At 38.0% G+C, this 24,412-nt stretch overlaps 1 protein-coding gene across 1 annotated transcript in view; it reads right to left on the reverse strand.

Moving 5' to 3' along the window:
* Positions 1 to 24,412, reverse strand: part of SAMSN1 (SAM domain, SH3 domain and nuclear localization signals 1) — a 141,942-nt gene that overhangs the window by 113,233 nt on the left and 4,297 nt on the right. Inside the window, 2 exon segments of the mRNA XM_046002294.1 lie at positions 2,271 to 2,308; positions 22,217 to 22,348. Of these exon segments, the coding sequence (XP_045858250.1) occupies positions 2,271 to 2,308; positions 22,217 to 22,348 (170 nt within the window).

A 24,412-nucleotide genomic window follows, 5' to 3' on the forward strand; every position in this document is an offset into this window, starting at 1 on the left:
AAGCACGTTCACAGTCATAAAACTACAGACAACCAGATATATGGGCTTCCAAAGTAATGCAGCAGGAAGCCTACAGTTACTGATAACCTACTTTAAAAATATATACACACATATCAACTTGAACACTATCAAGCCCAGAGATCTACCTAAAGAATTTACAGGAAACATAGAGGATAGAAGAACATGTTTTTTGTTTTTTGTTTTAAATACCACAATGATGCAATCAGCAAGATTAAAAAATGTGGAAAATTTCTCAGAACAAACAATCCAGTTTCTTCAACCAATCAATGGAGAAGGACCTATGAATTAAGAGACATGAACTGAATGCACTGCGATGATCCTGATTGGATCATGATTCAAATTAACTATTAAAAAAAAAAAAAAAGCACTTGAGGCTGTCAGAAAAATTTTAACAGTGACTATACATTTGGTCATATTATACAATTTTTATTATTTTGTTCTACTGCAGTGGCGGCACTTTGTGTGTGTGTGTGTGTGTGTGTGTGTGTGTATGTGTGTATATATATAGAGAGAGAGAGAAAGAGAGAGAGAGAGACAGGCTTACTTTTCAACAATATATATCCAAATACAAAATTATGTGTCTGGTATCTGCTCTAAAAAAAATTGAGGAGGTTGGAGCACTAGGGTGTCAATGGGTAGAAATAAAATAAGATTGACTATAGGTTGACACTTGTTCAAGCTTGGTGATGTGAGTTCATCATTATCTCCTCCATTGTGTATAATTGAAAATTCCCATAATAAAATGTCCAAAACAGAAACAGAGAATAAGACTATGCTGACTCAATCATGTTAATTATTTTACGCGCTAGGTGAACACACACGTGTCCTGTACCTATGATTAACTTTGGGGTAACTTGAGAGTTTTCCACTATTTTTATTCTTGATAGTCATTAAATTAGTGCGACGTTCACTCTTCCTTAAGCTCAGGTCTGTAAGAAAAAAAGTCTATATATATAATTTTTGTCTTGATTTTATTTTTATTTTTTTACTTTTATTTTATTTTATTTACTTATTTTAATTTGTTAATACAAATGCTTAGGACACCTCTTGGAGAGTTAGTGTTCCCAAAGAACTATTTATGGTATTGTAAGGTGAGGGAGGAGGAGAACAGCATGAGATGTTATCCCTTCAGGGGAGTGGTGGACAAGGGAATTAAGGAACTGGAGAGTCTTCGATTTTATTTTAATTGGTAGCAATCGGAAGAGCCCATTCATTGGTTTTGAAAAACCCTAATTAGTCGGCATCAGGTACTTTCCCTCCCATCCATTCCCCTTTCTCCTGTCCATGTTTTGATATCCTCTGATTGACAGAAGCATCAATCATAAGCTGTCATTTCATTTAAGGATTTTATTTGGAATCGGTGATTCCTTATCCGTGGCTGGAAGGAGACCCCGCAGAGGCATCGCAGTTTCTCAGATGGAGATGAGCTGTGCCAAAAACCCCCTGCTTTACTCCTGCTCAGGCTTAAAATGCTACCGTTGTAATTTAGATAGTTAACTGTGGCTAAAACACAACTACCCTTGTCTGCCAGGTGCTCTAAGCTGTTAATCCAATTACCTACTTCCTATGGGTGTGTTTTATATCCTTACTGGGACAAAGCTTTGAGCAGGTAAGGAAAACAACTATGTTAAAGCACAGAGTGTCTTGGGGGCAGGAGAGCAAGGCCTTCCAGACAGAATTCCACAAAGGAACAGTTTGGTCTCAGAGCATTCAAAGTGGAAGGAAGCTATTCTGTATCATCAGCAACCAATCTGGAAATTTCCCCATAAACCAACTTCCGGCCCCTATGTATTTCCCGCTTATTAGTTAAAATCCCATTACCTTATGCAACACGTGTGTACCACATCCTCTGGCAGCTTGATGTGCTGAATGTAAAGCCAAGCCTGACCTAAATAACCCAAATCTCTTTACAAACACATTTTTATTTGGATTAGCAGAACTCTTCAGAAGATTAATAGATCACTGATAGAAGCATGTTTTTGAGAAGGCTCCCACTTTAATCTGAGCCTAGTCTGAACACATGTTTCTTCTTCTGGAAATTCAATTTTCACATCTCTGTGGACAGAAATGTCACAAAACAGGTTTCCTATGCATCAGCATGAACAGATAAATGGTAGCAGAGTGAAACATATCTAGATTTGTACATGACAATTTTTTAAAAAGCCCTTTGATAGGAAAACCACGAAAATATTCCATTCAACATGATAGAACTAACAGAACATAAAACTTACAAAGTGAACTTGACTTACTTTCTTTTTGGTTGTGCATTCTCAAAGTTAGAAACTTCCTGGAAAATAAAATACAAAATAAAATAAAGTAAAATAATACCACTCCAAGAAATCAGAAGAATTCAAGAATGGTTCATCTTCGAGGATAATCCAAATGGAATTCATTTTGCCTTTTCCCAGGAAGAGGACTGGTGTTTCCTCCCTGCATTTTGGTACTATATCATAGAATCTCAGTTCAAGGTTTTGTTGTTTTTTTTTTTTCTCTTTTTAATTTTGAGAGCTGTAGAGTGCTTCCTTTATTAACTAGGGTTTATTCCTTATTCTAAGCCCTGATCACTTAATAACACAAGTGTTTTAAATAAAAACATGCAGTTAAATCCTCATAACCTCAAAGTTTCCATTCCTCATCAACCCACCAACACCAAGGGCAGAGAGATGCACTAGAGTATGCTAATTATATCACATAGTACTTTCCTTTGAGAAAGTTCAATCTATCACAATACCCCGAGTGTGTCGAAATACACCTGTGATTCATCTGGCCTTTCTCATCAGAGCAACTGAACTTTGTGTAAAATCCCTTACACTTTTTGGGGAAGACTATGTCGCCACATCTTTCACCATCCCTGAAAGAGCTTTAACTGCTCCCAGGCACTTTTAAGAACCCTTCAGATTTTCTTGTTATCATTCATCTTCTCCTTCATTCAAAACCATTTATGTTTTTGATGTTCAATTGCTTTCTGAACATCTACTATATCATAGACAACAGCCCCTGCTGTAGAGAGGTTTGATTGGTATGGTAGGAATTTGTGGGAAAGACAGAAATGCAAAAGTGGGGAAGAGTAGTGAATGAAAAATCAGGAAAAGGGAAATTGTCTTTAATGCTGCAGTGGCTGACAGTATCTGTCTGAGCACTGCCAAACCCGCTATAACTTGTCCCCTACAGAGGAACCCTCATTGTATTTCTGTCAAGATTTAACTCTCAAGGACAATTTAAATGACCTATTTCCAGTTGTTGAGTAGAATGTCACTGTTGAGTAGAGTGTCACTGAAAATTCCAGATGCTGAAACATTCCATTCCTGAACTTGAGGAACAGGTTTTGCCAAGTTAAAATGGATGTGAGCCATCCAGAAGACAATGTCTAGTAGGAAACAGGGGGAGTGAGGGTAGATACTTGGGAGTCATGAATCAAACCCTGAGGTGAGGTGGGATATCAACAGACCTTTGAGGAGCTAATGGTCAGACTGACCACTCCTTCAATTCTCTATGCTTTGTCATCATGTGTCCTAAAAATAATCCATCTGTATCCATGGTCTTTTTATGAAATTCCTTCAGTGTTGGTCTGGATGGCTTCACACCTCAGACTAGAAGCCAGCTGTGTTCCTTTTACCACCATCAGCAGCCACACCAGCTTTGTGAGGGTCAGCAGGAAAGAGGCTGGCCATCCATCTTTCTAGTTCCACTTACCTCTCACATATATTTGGAATTTAGCTGGGAAGGAGCAAGTTCCATGTTCACATAATCTTTAAAATCTGGGCCAAATATGTCTTAATAATCAGAATCCACTGTTTTGTGTCTAATGAATTTGTTGTATGAATGTAGATAATTTTTTCAGATTGCAGATCTCATAGTCCTCAAAATAGTTTCTACCTGTTTTCAATATAGAGAAAGATGTGCCTAGTCTAGAGTTAACCACTACAAAAGGTCAACTTGCAATGTAAAAGATGGGAAACATCAGATACCTTTTGTATTTTCAATTATGCAAGTCACATTACTTTTAAATTAACTTATTATATCAGTAATTCATTATTTCGGTTTTTGTTTTACACAGAAAAGTTTATTTTGTGCTGGATGAAAAATGCTACCAAAGAGATTAATTCCAGAGGGTTCACACAACTTGTGCACAATGGAGTTCTAAGTGTTTGAGTCTGGGACAGGGTGCAGATTATTCAAGCATGGTCTCCTGCTTCACTTGGGTGAAGTCTCTGACTAAGTTAATACAAGGAGGTATTGAGCCCACGCAAAACTGGTCAAATACATGTGGCTGCTGATTGTGGTAAAAGAGATATAGTTAGCTCTGGGGTGAGGTAAAGATACATCGGAACAAGACTGAAGGAATTTCATATGACCAGGGATAGAGGTTGGTTGTTTTTAGGGCATACATTGTCACAACATTCTCTAGGGGACTATCTATCTATTCTGTTTTACAGGATTCCGGGTTATCCAATTTTTACTTGTAATGAATCATTTTGGTTTGGGGATTTTTGTTAAAGAGTTTTCTTGTAATGGATACTTTGAAAAAGATTTTGAGGGATACCTAGCTGGCTCAGTATGAAGAGTAGTGATCTCAGGGTTGTGAGTTCAAGCCCTGTGTTGGATATGGAGATTCCTTAAATAAATACAACTTTAAAAAAAAGAAAAAAGGAAAAGATTTTGGGTTAAAACTTCTTTTAATCCCTAATAAGATATAAGAGGTAATGTAGTTTTCCTTTGGCAACCTGCTTCTTGCAAAATGGTAGACAGAGTCAAGCACATTAGAAGTGTGTCTGAAGTGTGATTATATGGGGGAGGGGAACACTCAAACAGCAGAACATCTACTTCATTAATAATACGTCTGTTCCTTGGGTGTTGCCTAGTTGTAGATTACTACTGAATTGGTTAAGCAATTTTTAGTACTGCTTGTACCAGACTCAAAGCAGCTGCTTTCCTTTCTGACTTCTGCTTACATAAGCAGACTGTTATGTATTCACAGTTCAGACCCTGTATTCCTAGAGGGGCAAGTCAAGGAAAGACTAGATACAGCTTTATTTTTAGAGCTACATCTGTGTGTGTGTGTGTGTGTGTGTGTGTCTGTGTGTGTTACTCTGAACTCCAAAAAGAAGATACCATTTCAGAGAGTCAATGAAATGATTCTGTCTAGTCCATTAATTTGACACTTGCCATAAATACCAGGCAAAACTTGCTCCTGTTAGCCTTCATTTCATCATCCCCTAAATCAAGCACTAATCATTAGTCTTACTTTTCATTCACTAGGGAGTTTGTGGCTTAATTTAATTTTTTTTTTCCCTTTTTATTTATTTATTTTTTTTCAGCGTAACAGTATTCATTCTTTTTGCACAACACCCAGTGCTCCATGCAAAACGTGCCCTCCCCATCACCCACCACCTGTTCCTCCAACCTCCCACCCCTGACCCTTCAAAACCCTCAGGTTGTTTTTCAGAGTCCATAGTCTCTTATGGTTCGCCTCCCCTCCCCAATGTCCATAGCCCGCTCCCCCTCTCCCAATCCCACCTCCCCCCAGCAACCCCCAGTTTGTTTTGTGAGATTAAGAGTCATTTATGGTTTGTCTCCCTCCCAATCCCATCTTGTTTCATTTATTCTTCTCCTATCCCCCTACCCCCCCATGTTGCTTCTCCATGTCCTCATATCAGGGAGATCATATGATAGTTGTCTTTCTCCGATTGACTTATTTCATTAAGCATGATACGCTCTAGTTCCATCCGCTTAATTTAATTTTTACCCCTGGCCATTGTTAGGAAATAAAAAATGAAATGTCGGCAGATTATTATAAACTGGCCAGTAGAAACTAAAGAATATGTCTAACATGTGTTATTATTCAAGTAGATGAGAGTGGGCTGTAGGAGTAGAGCATTTTCACATAATTATGCAACAAGGTCGTATTAGGTCAAATTAAAAAAAAAATTCAAAATGAAGAAAGAGAAGAGGCCGCTTAGGAGAAATTCTGGATACCCAATGCTATATTTCTGTTCTCATGCAGTGGTTACAGTTGACTGCCCTTTGGGGTTAAGTCTAATATGTGTCTGTTCCTTGCATTATTGGTTCTTAAATCTTACTTTCAGAACAAAGTCAAAAAGGAAAAATGAAGTGAATATGTCAGGGATTGTTGTTGCCTTAACTAATGGAAATGTGAAAGGTGTTTCAGCACCAGAGAAAATTGATTGGCAGTAAATGATGATGTAAATCTCATGGTGAACTTTTAAGACTGTAGAGAGCTGACCTTTGATTTGCAGATGAGTAAACTGAGATCCCAAAAGGTAAATTGACTTGTCTAGGGTCATGCATATAGTGCTCTATTTTGATTAAATCTTAGTCATGTTTTCATTCTAATATATTCTTTCAGAATTATATAATTCATTCATTCATACATTCACAGTTGTTTCAACAGATATTTATTGAGCATGTACTATATATCATCAGACACTGTTTTAGATGCAAAGAAGAATTATAAGTGGCCCTTCTCTTCAATATTCAACCATGAATGACTACTGACTTCAGGATTCTGTTGGAGTCTATGAGTTTCTTAACTTTGAAGATTAAATGAGCTGGCCTTCATAAAATCCTTATACAATGCCAAACACATTCAAGAAACTTATAGCTGTTATTTCTCATTAAATTAATTATTCATTATTAGGTACACTGAATTCTAATATTAAAGCAAGAGTTGAGCATAATACAAATACACACATATATATGTGTACACATAACTTCTCATTAAAATAAGTTAACACAATTTCTATTTTGTCTGACTCGTTCTTTCAAGAGAATGAGGTTTCACTTGAATAACTGAAATGGCTTTACTAATATTAAAATATAGCAATTCCAAGAATGCCACATCCAAACTGAATGAGCCTGTTTCTGGACATTTCTCAGGTTCCTATGCTTCATTAAAGTTCCCACAGATGTTCAAAAAAGACATGGAAATTAATGGAAGTTCCTTTTTAAAAAAAATTCTCAGAGACATCTGGCAAAGATGATTATAATGCTTCGAAGTTAGTAAAATAAAGTCAGTAAAATAGAGTGCCCCTAAGGCCACCAGGGAGCACACAGGCACACACTCAAACACACGCACACACACATAAACACACACAGGCACATACATGAGCTATCATTTCTGTTGTCAAGACAAAAAGGAGGTTGGTGTGACTGGATTATAAACCATCACCCATGGGAAGGAGTCCTACTCCCCGTGAGCTCTTCTTCCTTGCCTATACATCTTAGGGCAAACATGTGGAGAAAAATCCCATGATGGAGAACTTTCCTAAGTTATCAAATAGATCTCACAGCAGACAGGCATGTTAGCAGATGTAGCTAGTCTCAACCCAACTGGTTAAAGCAAGTTGTTAAGAACAATATGGCTTTAAATCACATTGCTTTTCCATTTCTTGATTTAATACATTTGCAGAATAGTAATGGCAGAACAGTCATGTCATATTAAGCACAATTTTAAATGCTTTATATATCATAATTCACTTAATCTTTACAGCAATCCCGTGAGGTAGATACTATTATAATTATCCTCAATTTACAGATGAGTAAAGGCACAGAACAGTCGAGATTCTTGCCTAAGGTGACATAATTTGTATGTGGTAATACAGATATTTTATATCTGATGTCTTTTTTTTTTAAGATTTTATTTATTTATTTGACAGACAGAGATCACAAGTAGGCAGAGAGGCAGGCAGAGAGAGAGGGGGAAGCAGGCTCCCCATCGAGCAGAGAGCCCAATGCAGGGCTCATCCCAGGACCCTGAGATCACAACCTGAGCTGAAGGCAGAAGCTTAACCCACTGAGCCACCCAGGCGTCCCCTTTATGTCTGCTATCTTAACCAGCACCCAATACTACTTCTATGCTTGACGGCACAGATACAAAATCTACCTTTCATTTAGGTCAGAGATCTCACAAATGAGCACTATTGGCCAGAGGGAGAGTGGCTATGAAAAAGCTGAGAAAATAGAGTGTTATTTCCCACTACTAAACAAAGAACTCAGAAAGTACACCCTTATCAAAGCATTAATGCGAATAATTTAGTATTATCTGAAGACAAGCATAGACAGCACACTCATATGTTTTGAAGGCACTAATCATTTTGTGGATGCTGCTGTCATCACCAAAGAATGCCCAGTAATTTATGAAAGCACATTTAATTAAAAGTGGGCATTTCAGGAACCACTGAATTTAGATGACAGTCTGTCCATTGGAGGTCCCCCAGTATATTACTGTAATAATGATACGGTTCTCAGGGAAAACAGATTTCATCCCCCCATGAGAATGCGATGAAGAAGAAGAAGCAATGTCAGCTCATCCTGATGGGAAAAGTAGACTTTCTTGCCAGCCTGTCCGGCTCCTGTCAAAGAATAACAACCCTATATAACGAATGAATCCTGATTTCGCAGGTGGTGGATGCCATCCCCATGTGGCCCGTCATCTCAAGGCAGATCACAGAGTTTGTAGTGCCTGGAGAATGCACAGGTACTGTATCTAATCCATCAGGAACAGAGCTGGTAAATCACATAAAATTTTGCCCTTTGTCTACTGGTGTGCTAAGCGAGCTTTCTATCAATCCTGAACTAACAAACTCCTCTCACAGCGCTATAAATATCTGGGATGACAAAACAAGTTTCCTAGGGGATGGTTATTTGCATTATAAAAGATTCTTCCTTTACAAAAAGATTCCATTCCAGATTTCTTTAAAAAGAGAGCTTTTCTGAAGTATCTTCAAATGTGTCATGATTTCTGAAATTATATTTACACCAGGTTTGGGGAAGGGGAATACTGCTTATTAAGTCACCAGTTTGCTGCCACTTCGATCATTATCTTATTTAATCCTCAAATCCACACATGGAATGAGAGCAAGCCAAAGGAACTTGTGAGAAGTCTGGTAGGACATGCGATGGGTAAAAACATGAAATAAAAATTTTCACGGAGCTTCAGTCCCTGCGTCCACAGAATAAGGTTGGTGGCTGAAAACTTTACAGTCTCTTCCAGCAGAAACAAGCCATGGTTCCTAATCCACAATATTTCAACCCAAAATCAGTAGGAATGACAAAAGCTTTTAAGAGAAAATTAAAGTGAGAATGGGCTTTTTTGATCTACAGCTTTTTCTTTAAAACATGATTAAAGAGATAACCATGGCTTTCATTAGATTCAATTAGTAATTGTATCATAAGCTTAGGAAATAAAAAAGAGAATAAGGCATAATTAACCTTAATCTATTGATTTCATTTTATTTTAAAATAAGTCCCTATTTACTAGAGGAGACTAATTAAAACCACCAGAAAGTGTTCGCACAGGAATTGGTGGCAGGAGAATCACTGTATGTGATCATAGATATAATGGGTAAAAAAAATAAAAATGAGAGAACAGCGCTGTCTTTTTAATGAAGGTAATCTGTGTTTTATATGTCAGCTTGTTAGGAGTCATTTTACAATCCAGAAATCAAGGAAAGGATTACATGCCCTGTTTTGACACTGACTCTTCTTGTTCATCGTTTGATGAAGACCTAGTTGATGGGATGCCATTGTTAATCTCATTTTCTTCCTTTAGTGTCTATGTTATTAATAGCTCTGTCAATGCTGATGCTAATATGGAGACAGAACAAAAAACTCCCAATTTTAATAGTTTGGAGACGAGTAAGAAATGCAGTTGAGTGGTTAGAATCCCAACCTGAGAGTCACCTACCTTGACTTCTCCATTACTCACCTATTCTAAAACGACATGTGACATTTCAATGTGTCCATTTATCCATTTATAAGACACTTGGCTTTAAGTGCTTTTTAAGCTCCTTTGTGAAAGATGCTAGAATAGTGTGCGATGATAATGTCTTAACCACCTCCTTTCACCACTTTTAACTCTAGTTCTTCCTTTAAATATTAAATTTCAACCCTGTGGGACTGGCACCGTTAAACTACAAACCACAGTTACGTTCTTAGAGATAACACCTATTAGTGATCATTTATTTTTGTGCCAACCACTGTGCTAATAATGTTAATTGTATTGTTACTTTTTATTCTCAAGTGATGAATAAGAGTAACAGTTTCTTCGTTGTATAGAAGAGACAGGGCTTGAAGAGTCGAAGAAACCTGTCCAAGATCACATAGCTAGTAAATTTCAAAGCTGAGATTTTTATAAGGCTTCTTTGATCCCCCAGTTTCATGCTACTTAACAATATTATTTTTTCTTTTGAAATTCCTTCTGAGAATTCTTATAGAAGTTGGGCTTGATGCTTACAATACAGCATTTAATTACATAGCTATTTATGTTTCTCTCTAGATATTTTGGGCGTATGTATTTCTCGCTGTAGTTGACATCTCTATCATTCACTGAAGCTGAAATCAATGTGTAGAAGAGGAGGAAAAAGAGGAGGAAGGGAGAAGGAGAAGGGAAGAGGAGAGGAGAGCAGAGGATGAAGAAAGGAAGGAAGGAAGAGCATAAAAGAGAGAGAGAGAAAGAAGAAAAGAAAGAAACTTCTCTTGTTGAATAAGATGTGGGGGTTTAAGTCCTGTGCACCACACCCACCAACCTAAGGCACTTACACAAAACTGACTGACAAAGGGCCAATTATAAGTTATGGGCATCCATTTTCTAATGTAACAAATCTCAGCACAGACAATGGGGCTCTGGAGCCTGCCACAGTGACACTGTCTTCTTCATTTGGCCACTTCCTGATTATGACAGAAGCAGCCCCTCTCTTGGGTAGCAAATTCTGTAGGATGCTTCTCAGAGTAATTCCTACATCCTCAGCTGGGTATCTGTCTACAACCTCCCAATAATTCTGAGCTCTCTTGAACTTGTATTCTGTTCCTTTCTGATTAAATTAGTTAGCATGGATCTGTTTATCTGCAAATAATTCTGATTAATAACTTGTCAAATTAATTTTAGTCCCCATATTAGTTAAATATTGCTGTGGAGATACCGGGTGGCTCAGTGGGTTAAGCGTTTGCCTTCAGCTCAGATCATGATCTCAGTGTTCTGAGGCTAAGCAGGGAGCCTGTTTCTCCCTCCCCTCTGCCCTTTCCCCGCACTTGTGCTCTCTCTCTCTCATAAATAAATAAATAAATAAATAAATAAATATTGCTCTGTAATAAATTACTTCAAAAACTGTTGCATTTATTCTCTCACAGTTTCTGTGCATCAAGAAGATGGCCATGACTTAGATGGGTCCTCTGTTTCATGGTCTCTCACAGGGTTGCAGTCAAATTGTTGGTCTAAAGGTCTGAGGTCTCATCCAAAGCTTAGCTGGGGAAAGGAACCTCTTCTAAGCTCAGTGAATGATTGTTGGCAGCATCTAGGCAGTAGGCTGCTGCTCTAGGTTCCTTACCACCTGGGCCTCTGTAGATGGGATCTTCCTTCATCATGATGTTCAAGCCAAGAAGGTAATGAAGCCAGTCTGTTAGCAAGACAGAAGTCAGGATCTTTTGTAACCTAATTATGGAAGTGACTTCCTGTTATTTTTGCCAAATGCTACAGGAATCAAATCACACAAAAGGGTGGGGATTACACGAGGACTTAAATATCAAAATGCAGATAGGATGATTAATTTTCTATCAACTTGGCTAGGCCACAGTACCCAGATATCTGGTCAAACATGAGCTTAGAAGCCACTATGAAAGTATTTTTTGAGATGAGATCAACATTTAAATCAGTAGACTTTGAGTAAAGCATACTACCCTCCATAATATGGGTAGGTCTCATCCAATCAGTTGAAGATTTTAAGACAAAAAGACTGTGGTCTCCCACAGGGGAAGACTATCTCTAGATAGTCTACATATCTTCTAGATAGTGCCTCTAGACTCTACCTGGATTCTAGTTATAACATCAACTCTTTCCTGGGTCCCCAGCCTGCCAGCCTGTCCTGAAAATTTCTGACTTGCCAGCCTCATGATCACATGAGCTAATTCCTTCAAATAAATTCCTTTCTTCATATTTCCACAACCTATTAGTTCTGTTTCTCTAGAGAACAATGACTAAGATAGCCAGGTTCATTAAACGACATCTTAGAAGTCTGTCTTCCACAGTTCCGAAAGGAAAATAATAGTGGGTGTTTTTTTATCTGTATCTATTTTTTTTAATTAATTAATTCATTTTTTCAGCGTAACAGTATTCATTGTTTTTGCACAACACCCAGTGCTCCATGCAATACGTGCCCTCCCTATTACCCACCACCTGGTTCCCCCAACCTCCCACTCCCGCCCCTTCAAAACCCTCAGGTTGTTTTTCAGAGAGGAAAATAATAGTGTTTAATGTTAGACAACACTCCCATTCCAAAATAATTAATTTTTTAATTTTTAAAAAGATTTTATTTATTTATTCATGAGACAGGGAGAGACAGAGAGGCAGAGGGAGAAGCAGGGTCCCTGCTGTGCAGGAGTCTGATGTGGGACTTGATCCCAGGATCCTGGGATATGACGTGAGCCAAAGGCAGATGCTTAACAAACTGAGACATCCAGGAGCCCCTTCCTCGAAAATAATTTAACATGTATTCAAGGAAACATTTTAGAGCAGCAAGGGGCCTTATAGATCACCTAGTCTAAACCTATTACCCTATAGAGGTGGAGACTGAGATCCAGATCGTGTAAGGACTTATTCAACACTATTTAGGAACAAAGCTGAGGCAAGAAATCCGTTTTCTCTCATAATGCTCTTACCACTGACCCCTGAATTATCCCACGATGAAGGCTGAGAATTGCACTGGTGGCCTGAAGACGGATTATAGCAAAGGAAACTCTTTGTGGGCAGATGAACTGTCGGTCAGCCTAGGTTGTTTTTCCCTTGAGTTGCTCTTCCCGTAAGTGGGGAATAGTTTTGTGCTTGTGCCTCCTCATCCCCCAACCCAGATTCCTTAATGATCAATGGCACACATAGCCAAGACCGTGGGCTGGGGTCACGGATGCTGCCAGTGGCTATGGAACACAGCAAAAATAACTGGCCATATGGGGATTAAACCCCTGACCTTGGCCTCATTAGTGCTGAGCTCTAACCAGCTGTTAGACATGTATTGTATTGTTTGTCTTTAAAGCTATCTTTGAATCTGCTATATTACTTTCTCATGAACATCTGGTGACTGGGAACAATTTAATTGATTTCTATAGTGCTTTTTATCAATATTGAATGGTGATGAGTGAAAATATGAGAAATTAAACTCTCATTTTAATAATATTTAAATTAAAATGGACCCCCCAAAACCAAAACCAAAAACAAACCAAAAAAAAACCCCCACAAAAAACAAAAAATAAACAAACAAACAAAACACCCTGAAATAGGAATTAGGCAAACAAGACCCACTGTGATGGATTTTCTTGTTCACTGCTGTCTACACATGATGGGAAATCTCGGGCTGAATTGTCAAACATTGCACTCAACCTGAGTGTTCCTGATTTGAGGCAATTTGTGGAGATTAAAATCTTGGGTGTTCTAATGCACATCAACAATAAATCCTGTTGCTTCTTCTTGTCCAGCCCAGTAAAAATCAATGCTTTTAGGTAAGGAGTGTTGATTACAAATTATTTTTGAGCAGTTATTTTAAAACGACATCCGAGCTCAAGTGAGAGTTTGACTTAAAGTCATTTAATCAAGGATATTAAATCAAAGGATCACTCTGCCCTGGTGTGATGGGTTGCAGAAGGAAGGAAAATGAACATTAACATGCATTATGCCAGGTGCTTAACGTGTGTTAAAACATTTGATCCTCACTACAAACTAAGAGGCAGACATTCTTAGCTACATTCTATTGCTTAGGAAATTTAGGGTCAGAGAAGTTCAGTAACACTTTCAAGGACACACATTTCTCAGCTGCCTGGGGAGCAGGAATAAAACTCGAGTCTATTAACTGCATTGCCCATCTCAAGTTCTTTCTGCTATGTTCTCTGTATCATCAGATTATATTTAGCATATATATTATAAGGTCAGATTCTTTATTCTATCTTCCACTCCTCTTACTTATCTCCCAAAAGCACACCGCCACTCACCCATCTCCTGCCTTCTCTAACTCTTGTGTATACACACATTCATACCATGAACACACACTCTGTCTCTCTCTCACACTCACTTCTGGCAGAGTGGCCAAAGGACAAGATTCGTGTTGGGGAAGCCAGAACTCCAGTCTGGACTCCATCTGTCTCGCCATACAAGTCACTAATCTCAGCTTCCTCCTTGGGTAACACACCTGTTCCCTATTGTCTCATCTCCTTCTACAAGTATATAATTAAATGTTTATCATCAAGTATTTTTATACTTTAATACCTATACTTCCTTAAGTGGAGTGGAGTAGGATATTATGTGGTTATTTTGATGCTTCAGTACCTTCAGCAGTTTTAAGCCTCTCGTCCCGCCCTTTCTAATACAGAAGCCATTATAACGCCATGTGGCTATTGAGCAATTGATAGATGGCTGGTGTGACTGAGGAACTACATTTTAATTGAACTTAAATTAATTTTAATTTAGAAATTGATGCTGGGTAGAAAGTACACAATCTTCATGATTTCACTAGGACTAGATTTCACTTGGACCATTGACACTTTCGCATTTGACTTAAGATGTATAAAATACAGACAAAAGTCGGAATTTAAAAACAAGAATGTAAAATGTCTCATTAATATTTGTATCAATTACTTTTTTTAAGGTTTTTTTTTTTTTTTTTTTTTTACTATGACTTCTAGAAAACCTAAAATTATATCTGTGGATTGCATTGTATTTCTACTGGACGGGGCTCCTCTAATCTTACTGGTATGGTAGATCCAGAGTAGGCTCTATATAAATGTCTTCAAGTGATCCTGATGTCCACCTGCTCTTGGGAACAACTGTCAAAAATTGTACCAAAGTCTTGTTATAGCAGCTTTCTTAGGACCTTTTTTTAAAAGATTTTAAAATTTATTTTAGAGACTCTGTAGGAGTTGGGGGAGGGGCAGAGGGAGAGGGAGGGAGAGAATCTCAAGTAGGCTCCACCGTGGGGCTCCATCTCACAACCCTGGAGATCATGACCTGAGCCAAAATCAAGAATCAGATGCTTAACTGACTGAGCCATCCAGGTGGCTGTGTGATTTAGTTTTTAATGTAATAGTAATAGACAGTCTTTTTTTTTTTTCCCCTTAATCATTCCTCTCTAGCTTAACCAGAAAAAAATCATAAGATCCAAATATTACAGAAGAGTTGTAACTCACTATAAATGTTTGGATAATACTGTAGGTCTGGGGTAGGAATGATACAAATTCCTTTCTACAGAGACAAAGAAGAGCCATCTTCAGAAAGCTAGTCAGTCTCCCTGTCCACTGCAGAGGAGTTCCAGAGGTGAAAGGACACTGCTTTTGTGTTTTGTTTTGGTCTTTGAGGATGGTAATGCCAATTATAATAAGTATGGAAAGTCTCAGAAGGAAGGATGGTGGACATAGTAGATTAACACTTAACATCTCCTCACCTTCCTTCTAATGTGGCTTCATCTTTCAGAGACCAAAAGGCTAAAAACCACATTCTACAAGTTTCCAAAGCCTAGAGAACAGATATAATTTAAGTCTGGCAAATATAAACATCCGTGTAACATCTGAAAGTTGGGCTGTGACGTGGAGGCCACCATCTAGTAGCCACGTTAAGAGATGAGTGAAATTCCATTTATTCTGATATATCTAAAATATTCTCACTTAACAATGTAAAAATTGTTAATAAGCTGTTTTACACTTTTTTCACAGAAAGTCTGTAAACAATGGCATGTATTTCACCCCTTCTGCCATCCCGCATTTGGACGAACCCCTTTTCAAGCACTCAATTGCCACTTGTGTTTGTAACTGCATAGCTCTAGGGGTCAGTAAACTTTTTCTCTGAAAAGCCAGATAGAAATATATTAGGCTCTGGAGGTCACAGACAATTTCTACAGCATGGTCTTCTTTACTTTTGCTTTTGTGTTTAAGCAAATCTTTTAAAATGCAAAAGCAGCTCTTAGCTTATTGGCCATAAAATATAGGCCCCCTCAGGCTGCAGTTTGGAGCCTTCTCAGGGTTCTTTAACTCCTGCGCTAAATCCTTCCTGCATGTGGAGAGGAGGAGGATCAAGAGAAGATTGTCTCCCTGCAATAGAACTCAGCTGAACCTATGCAGGGGATTATTCTCATTCTCTAGACAAGGACACTGAGGTCTAGAGAATTTGAGCAACTTTCCCAGGTCAAATAGCATGTGTTTGCCCAACTCCAAAGCTCATGCTTTTCGGCACTGCATCATACCAACTTCATTATTTTTTTAAATTTTTCATTCAAATTTAATTAGCCAACATATACTACACCATTAGTTTCAGATGCAGTGTTCTATAATTTATCAGTTGCATATAACACCCAGTGCTCATCACATCATGTGCCCTCCTTAATGCCCATCACCCCATTACCCCTTTCCCCCACCCCCTTTCCAGCAACCCTCAGTTTGCTTCCTATAGTTAAGAGTCTCTCCTGGTTTGTCTCCCTCTCTGATGACTTCCTCTTCACTTTTCCCTCCCTTTCCTTACGATCCTCTGCACTGTTTCTTATATTCCACATGTGAGTGAAACCATATAATTGTCTTACTCTGATTGATTTATTTCACGTAGCATAATACTCTCCAGTTCCACACATCCTGATGTAAATGGTAAGTATTCATCCCTTCTGAAGACTGCGTAATATTCCATTGTATGTATGATCCACATCTTTATCCACTCATCTGTTGATGGACACCTCAGCTCCTTCCACAGTTTGGCTATTATGGACATTGCTGCTACGAACATTGGGGTACAGGTGCCGCTTCAGATCACTGCGTTTGTATCTTTGGAGTAAATACCTAGTAATGCAATTGCTGGGTCATAGGGTAGCTCTATTTCTAATTTCTTGAGGAACCTCCCTATCGTTTTCCAGAGTGGCTGCACCATCCTGCATTCCCACTAATGGGGTAAGAGTGTTCCTCTTTCTCCTCATCCTCACCAACATTTGTTGTTTCCTGTCTTGTTAAGTTTCACCATTCTGACTGGTGTGAGGTGGTATCTCATTGTGGTTTTCATTTGTATTTCCCTGAGGCCAAGTGATGTGGAGCATTTTTTCATGTGTCTGTTGGCCATCTGGATGTCTTCTTTGGAGAAATGTCTGTTCGATACATTCTTCGTTATTAAGACTTTCTTTAGCTTGATTAATGGAAATTCACTCATTCATTCATTTGGTTTACGAATATTTACTGAATGAATGATTGTGCAACATGTAAATAATGGGGACATTGCCCCTACCCCACATTAAAGCTCATTTTTTTGAAAAGGCTTAAATTTTTTACCAACTCAATTTATGGGTTACAAAATGGAAGGGAAAACTGACAATTATTTGTTTACTTCAGTCAATATAGATGGCAAACCAGATAATTCAGGACCGATCCACTTAACCCTCAATTGGCAGAGGTTAAAAACATTTTATGTTCTCACTCTATTTCTAAATCAAGATATTTTATTAGCTTCAGACATAATAAAGCAGTAATAAAATAGGTACAGAATGAAGCCCTAATGGCCTACATTTTAACTAATATGATAACAAAGTAGTCAATCTTTAGTTAAGTTGGTATATTAGCATAGTTTCTTTCAGCATATTTACTTAGTTGCACAATTATTCACTCCAAAGAAATTTTACACACACACACACACACATATATTTTTTCTTCTTCTTCTTCTTCTTCTTCTTTTTTTTTTTTTGGCAGTAGCCTCCGAAACTCTCTAGCTTTGCTAAGATACAAGTGGATCTCACTTATTCTTCTTCACAGATTTTAATAAAGTCTTATATTTTAAATTAATTTAACTTTGGACCAGCTCTCCATTACCAACCCCTCCTGGAACTGCAATTAAAATGGAAGCTGGATATTTTAGATTTTTTTCATTAAAATCCCAAATACTGAAAGGATGTTTTTCCAAAGAAGACAAGCAGAAGGCCAACAGACACATGAAAAGATGCTCAACATCACTCATCCTCAGTGAAATTCAAGTCAAAACCGCAATAAGATATCATCTCATACCAGTAAGAATGGGTATTCTCCAAAGGACAAGAAATAACAATTGTTGGTGAGGATATGGAGAAAAGGGATCCCTTCTGCACTGTTAGTAGGAATGTAAATTGGTACAGCCACTGTGGAAAACAGAATGTAGGTTCCCCCAAAAATTGAAAATAGAAATACCATGAGATCTAGTAATGCCCCTTCTGGGTATTTACCCAAAGAACATGAAAACACTAATTCAAAAGGCTATGTGCATACCTATGTTTATTGTAGTATTGTTTATAATAGACAATATATGGAAACAACCAAAGTGACCATCAATAGGTAAATGGATAAAGAAGCTGTCTCTCTCTCTCTCTCTCTCTCTCTCTCTCTCTCACACACACACACAATGGAATATTACTCAGCCATAAAAAGAAAAAATCTTGCCATTTGTGACAACAGTGATACATAAATGTATTAAGCATAAATGTATTATGGTCAGTGAATTAAGTCAGACAGGAAAAAAAATACCATATGATTTTACTTATATGTGGAATCTAGAAAACAAAACAAACAAATAACTACAATAACAGAAAGAAAGACTCATAAAGAACAAACTAGAGGTTACCAGGGGGGAAGGGGACGGGGGATACACAAAATAGGTGAAGAGGATTAAGAGGTATACACTTCCAGTCATAAAATCAGTTACAGGGATGAAAAGTAGAATATAGGGAATGTAGTCAATAATACTGTAATAACTTTGTGTGGTGATGGATGGTAATTATACTTATCATGGTGAAGGTATTGTAATGTAGATAATTGTCAGATCACTATGTTGTGCACCCGAAACTGATAATATATGTGAACTACACTTCAATTAATTTTTTTTTAATTTTGAAAATCCCAAATAAACTTCTTTCCCTTTAATACCTAGTCAACCCTTAAATCAGAAGTCGATCTACACTGGAACATCTCCTCTGGGAGTCTGGATTATCTTATATTCATCTATATAACTCCACACCTTGCTTAAAACAGTGTTTTCTTTCTTTCTTTTTTTTTTTTTTAAGATTTTATTTATTTATTTGACAGAGAGAGATCACAAGTAGGCAGAGCAGCAGGCAGAGATAGAGGGAGAAGCAGGCTCCTCGCCGAGCAGAGATCCCGATGCGGGCCTCGATCCCAGGACTCCGAGATCATGATCTGAGGCAAAGGCAGAAGCTTTAACCCACTGAGCCATCCAGGTGCCCCCCGCAAAGAGTGTTTTCTATATCACAAAACTAATAAATATCAGTAAATAAAATATGTTTAAGGGAAACCAGGAAGCCTGGGATGCTTCTTTCATTTTGATTTTTCTTTTCTTTTCTTTCTTTCTTTTGTTTTGTAGAGAGGGAGACAGAGCAGGGTGGTTGGGGGGAGCACAAGGAGAGGGAGAGAGAGAATCTTAAGTAGGCCCCACGCAGAGTGCACAGCTTGATAAGAGCCTCGATATCACAACCCTGAGATCATGACCTGCGTGGAAATCAAGAGTCAGACATTTGACTGGCTGAGCCACCCAGGTGCTGATTTCTCTTTTCAATTCATGTGACAAGTGATATTATTTTTGGTATGGGCTATTAATTTCCACTGGAACAACCAGCTATGCTATCTGTTTGCTTCTAAAGAGTTTGAATATGAGAGCACCTCTCCTCTCTGGGAAGGGTTACAGATACATTGGGTTGAGGACTGGGAGCTTGAGATATAACTCCATGAACTGTAGGGGTGTTTTTATAATATTTCCAGGGCATGAATCCAATGAATAATTTTTTTCTGATACTGTCAGGACTAGCCCAAAACTTTTTTTCCCCCTTGAATTAGGGGGGAAAAAAAGGAAGTGGGAATACTAGGAGGAAAAAATGATCCATTCTTCAGAGGCTCAGAGGGAAAGTTCTAAATCACTAAATGTCATTTTATCAAAAGATTGATTTTATTTTATCCAAGCTATGGAATCATTTTCATTAGGAATAAAATGTCAGTGGTAATTTGAAAGGACTGGTACAATTTAACAATTAATAGTAGAATCAATGGTTGAATTGGTTGCCTTTCAAAAGTGTATACACACACACACATTTATGCTTGTATGTATGCATACATTTTTTAATTAAATACAGAGATGTATGTATCTATATACATGATATGCATATATATATATATGCACACTCACGTATATGTGTGTATGTTGTATATATACATGGAGACAGAGTTCTAGCAATTTAAATCGTGTTTTCATTATTCTCATCTACTTTGTAATGTAAAGAAGTTTGATAAAAATTCTAGTAGACTGCTTGGCCATGAACTTGTTTATTTTTCATGCATATTTATCGAACTAACACATTTAAGGAAATATCTTCAGGCGCTTCAGCCTATTCAATTTTTCTTTTTAATTATACAGTAAAAATGCTTACAAACATTTTGCAATGTCAATTGAGAGTCTCCATGTAAGTCTCACCCTCTCACATTAATATGTAAAGTGTACCGCTGCTTCCTCTTCTGCATATCTGTCAACATCAACACATTCATGGATATTGAAAAGGTATAGATTGAGGGAAGAGTTTCCACTACACTAAATTTTTTTTTTGGATTATTTTTACTTACTGAGACTTATCATTGAACTTGGTTGCTAACCGATGTGACATTGCTTAGATCTATAAGCTACATAAAAAAGGTTTTCAAAGAATATCCCCAAGGAATAAAATAGGTAGGTATGAAAGTAGGTATAAAACTTGAAAGTACTTTTCTGGATTTGAATCCTGGGTCATCCTTTTTTTAATTGGGAAAGTTATATAACCTTTCTCTACTTTTTTTTTTTTTTAAAGATATTACATATTTTTTTGACACACAGAGAGAGAGAGACAATGAGAGAGGGAATACAAGAAGGGGAGTGGGAGAGAGAGAAGCAGTCTTCCTGCTGAGCAGGGAGACTGATACTGGGCTAAATCCCAGGACTCTGGGATCATGACCTGAGCAAAGGCAGATACTTAACAACTGAGCCATCCAGGCGCCCCCTTTCTTGACTGTTCTAAATCTCTCTAAAGTTATTGTGAGTATCAGCACAAATAATGTCATATATAATATCACCTAGTACAAAAAAAGAAGTGGATATTCATCCTTGTGTTGTTCCTGGGGAAAAGTACGATTGTAAGCGTAGGAGATGACATCTAAATCTATAAGTATAGCAAAGTTCTTTTTTTTTTTTTTCTTAGCAAACGTGGACGTTTTGTATTGTACTAAGCCACAATAGAAGTGAAATAAGTTTGTTAGTATAGGATTAATTTAAATACAGCACCATCAACTATGAGAATAGCCAGCACTGTTAAACGGGGACAGGACCAGTTTTGCAGAGCACCGAGAATTCTCTGCCTCTTGTAATTATAAAGATAATTCAAAAAAACTATCTGCATTTGCAGATACTTGCATTTTTGTAAGATACAAGATCACATTTTGCAGATACAAAATCCTCACGTTTTTGTAAGTTCACGGTGTGTGTCCATAAATTTAAGGAGCAGCTTAATAAAATGGTTAGCACAGACTTTAAAGCCACCAGTGGTGTGCGGCAGTTGGCACTGGAGATAAGGAACAAATAAATATGCAGGTGTTGTAAGTCTGTTATTAAACCACTGGTAGCTTGAACATGACCATGGTAGGAGCATTTACACCAAGGCAATCGGCAAATGCTACATGCAGATCTGGGGTTCCCTCCATCCATCCCAAAGACCTGGTTTACCAATACATTACTGATGATCTGCTGAGGCAGACCCATATATCTTTCACTGCCAGCTTTACTACTTCACAGTTTATAGCCTTTAGTTATAAATAAAAATATATAATAGTATAAATAAATAACAACTAAAATAATAAGTAAATAAAAAAATAAAAGTTATTTTGCTTTCTCTCCTGCAATTTCCTAATCTCAAAAAAGGTATAATTATTTCTTTGTCCTAAGGTTGTTTTGAGGATTAACTGAGTTAACTTCTGTAATACATACTCTGTAAATGGTAGTTTATACTAAGAAGCTAAAATCATCAAAGAGACAACAATGAAGAGAAACTCAGAAACCAAAAGTAAATGAAGAACTTTCTGAGAACAGCAGCTTTTGCTTTATTAACAGGTGTCATGAAGCAAGTGATTTGAAATATATAATAGAGAAGCAATCCATGAGACGTGATGCTTCACTCACCATGAAGAGATTTTCATGTGCTTTTCCACTCTCTCCAAAAGGTGAGGTAAGAGAACCAATCCCGACAGAGGTGCTGTCTTGGTTAGTCTGTTGCTCTGGGACTGGCTCATACAAGCTGTCCGTGGAGCCTTCCTGCAATAAAAGAGATTTATAAGGCATAGAATAATAAAATATTTTCCTTGAAAAGTCTTTTTTTTTTTTTAAGATTTATTTATTTTAGAGAGCAAGTAAGCACACAGGCAGAGGGAGGGAGAGAGGGAGAGAGGGAGAGGGAGAGACTCCCAAGGAGACTCCCCATTGGGCATGAGGCTGGACGTCAGGCTCCATCTCAAGACCCTGAGATCACAACCCGAGCTGAAGTCAAGAGTCAGCTGCCCACCCGACCAAACCACCCAAGTGTCCCTCCTTGAAAAGCCTTCGAACGTATCTACCCACTTTCGTAAAGTATCCTATCTAAATCATCCTGGGCATAGAGATTAAGAGTTAATGGTACGCCAATTTTCAACAGTGAACAAGGCAGTAAAGGAAGGCATTCTCGCCGCTCCCTACAGAGCCAGGAATTCAAACAAGACTCAAGTGTTGGGGAGCAACGCACAAAATGAGGCAGTTTCTCAAGAAGCATGATGAAGACTTCGAGTTCAAGGTACTACTAAATGAAGGCCGATTTGTACAGCATTAAAATGTGTTGGCTCTCAGGTCACAGATTTTAGAGACACATATCCCTCTAATTAGTCCTCTGTCCTTGTAGGAGAAACACAATCTGTTGTACTGCTTCCTTAACAGGGAAGCAGCAGTTTCATCCACGTTACAGCGGAACCATCAGGGTAAAATGAAAACACAGGACACGCTTTGAAACGGCAAAAATATTTCACAAGCATGATAAATGCTTTGGCATTAATGTTTACAGTATTTATATTAATAAATAATATGATTTACTTGTTTTTATTCTTTTACAGAATAATGAATTTTAAACTGAATGGTTTGCACTTAAAACCATTATGAACTATACTGTAAATTTGGGAAGCCAACTTACTAACTCAACTGATTTGTATTTTCTCCGTTTGAGACAAAATTGTTCTAGTTGTGATGTCATCTGGAAATAGTCTTAAGACAGTATATGGTAATTTCTTTAGTAACTAGGGATGCTGATAATGGTGTCATTAATATAAATGTCTGTTGGATTACAAAAAATGTTCTTGCTTGAAAGGATAATAAAAACTATAGTGTGGTGCTGAAAATGTTCTCATCCTTAAAAATGAATTTTTTAAATATATAAGCTAAGATTGAATTGTATTTGCATCATCTACCTTTAGAATTTTAAACTAAAATGCTCTACAGTTTTATATTTTAAACAACCTCGCCTCAAAACACATGGCAAATTATTGGGAAAATTAAAAAGACTTAAGGAGGAACTAAGTCGCGTATGCTCTAAGGTACCTAAACATGTAGGGAGACTGAAAATCGACCTGAAACACAGTGCGGTGGGTGAATGTAAAGCTTTGAACCTGTTGGGTGCCCATTCACAAACAGATAGTAGTGACCAGATTTTGGGCTCTGTGGGATAATGTGCAGCAGACATCATCCACATAAAGCAACTCCATGCTAAAATCCAGGGGCTACAGCAAAACTCAGAGTTAGAAAGGAGGCTGGAAAGAAAAGCTCCTTCCAATAGCTGCTGGGGCCCTCAGAGGAGCGAAATTTATCAACACAGCCAGCAAAATGGGACCTGAAACAAGCAAGCAGCCAGCTGGTGCAGTCACTGGCTCAGTCATACACCAACTATCACTTTAGGATAAGTTCCCAGACCAGGAATACCTGTGTGGCTCAATTGGTTAAGCATCTGCCTTCAGCTCAGACCATGATCCTGGGATCGAGTCTACCATAGGGCTCCCTGCTCAGTGGGGAGTCTGCTTCTCCCTCTGCCTATGCTCCCCCTGCTTGTGCTCACTCATTCTCTCTCTCTTTTTCTCTGACAAATAAATAAATAAAATCTAAAAGAAAAAAAAATGTTTAAAAAAAAAAAAAAAAGATCCCCGGACCAGCAATATAAGTCTTTGCTCTAACCTGGAGCCTCAGAGAGACTTGAGGTCTCTGCCTCACAACCAAATGGAGAAAGGTGAAGAGGGCAGAGAGGAAAGAGAAAGAGAGGGAGGAGGGTGTAGGTTGAGGGGAGAGGTGGGTGAGGGAGAGGCAGTG

Source organism: Meles meles, chromosome 4 (assembly GCF_922984935.1).
Source record: "Meles meles chromosome 4, mMelMel3.1 paternal haplotype, whole genome shotgun sequence".
NCBI lineage: Eukaryota > Metazoa > Chordata > Mammalia > Carnivora > Mustelidae > Meles > Meles meles.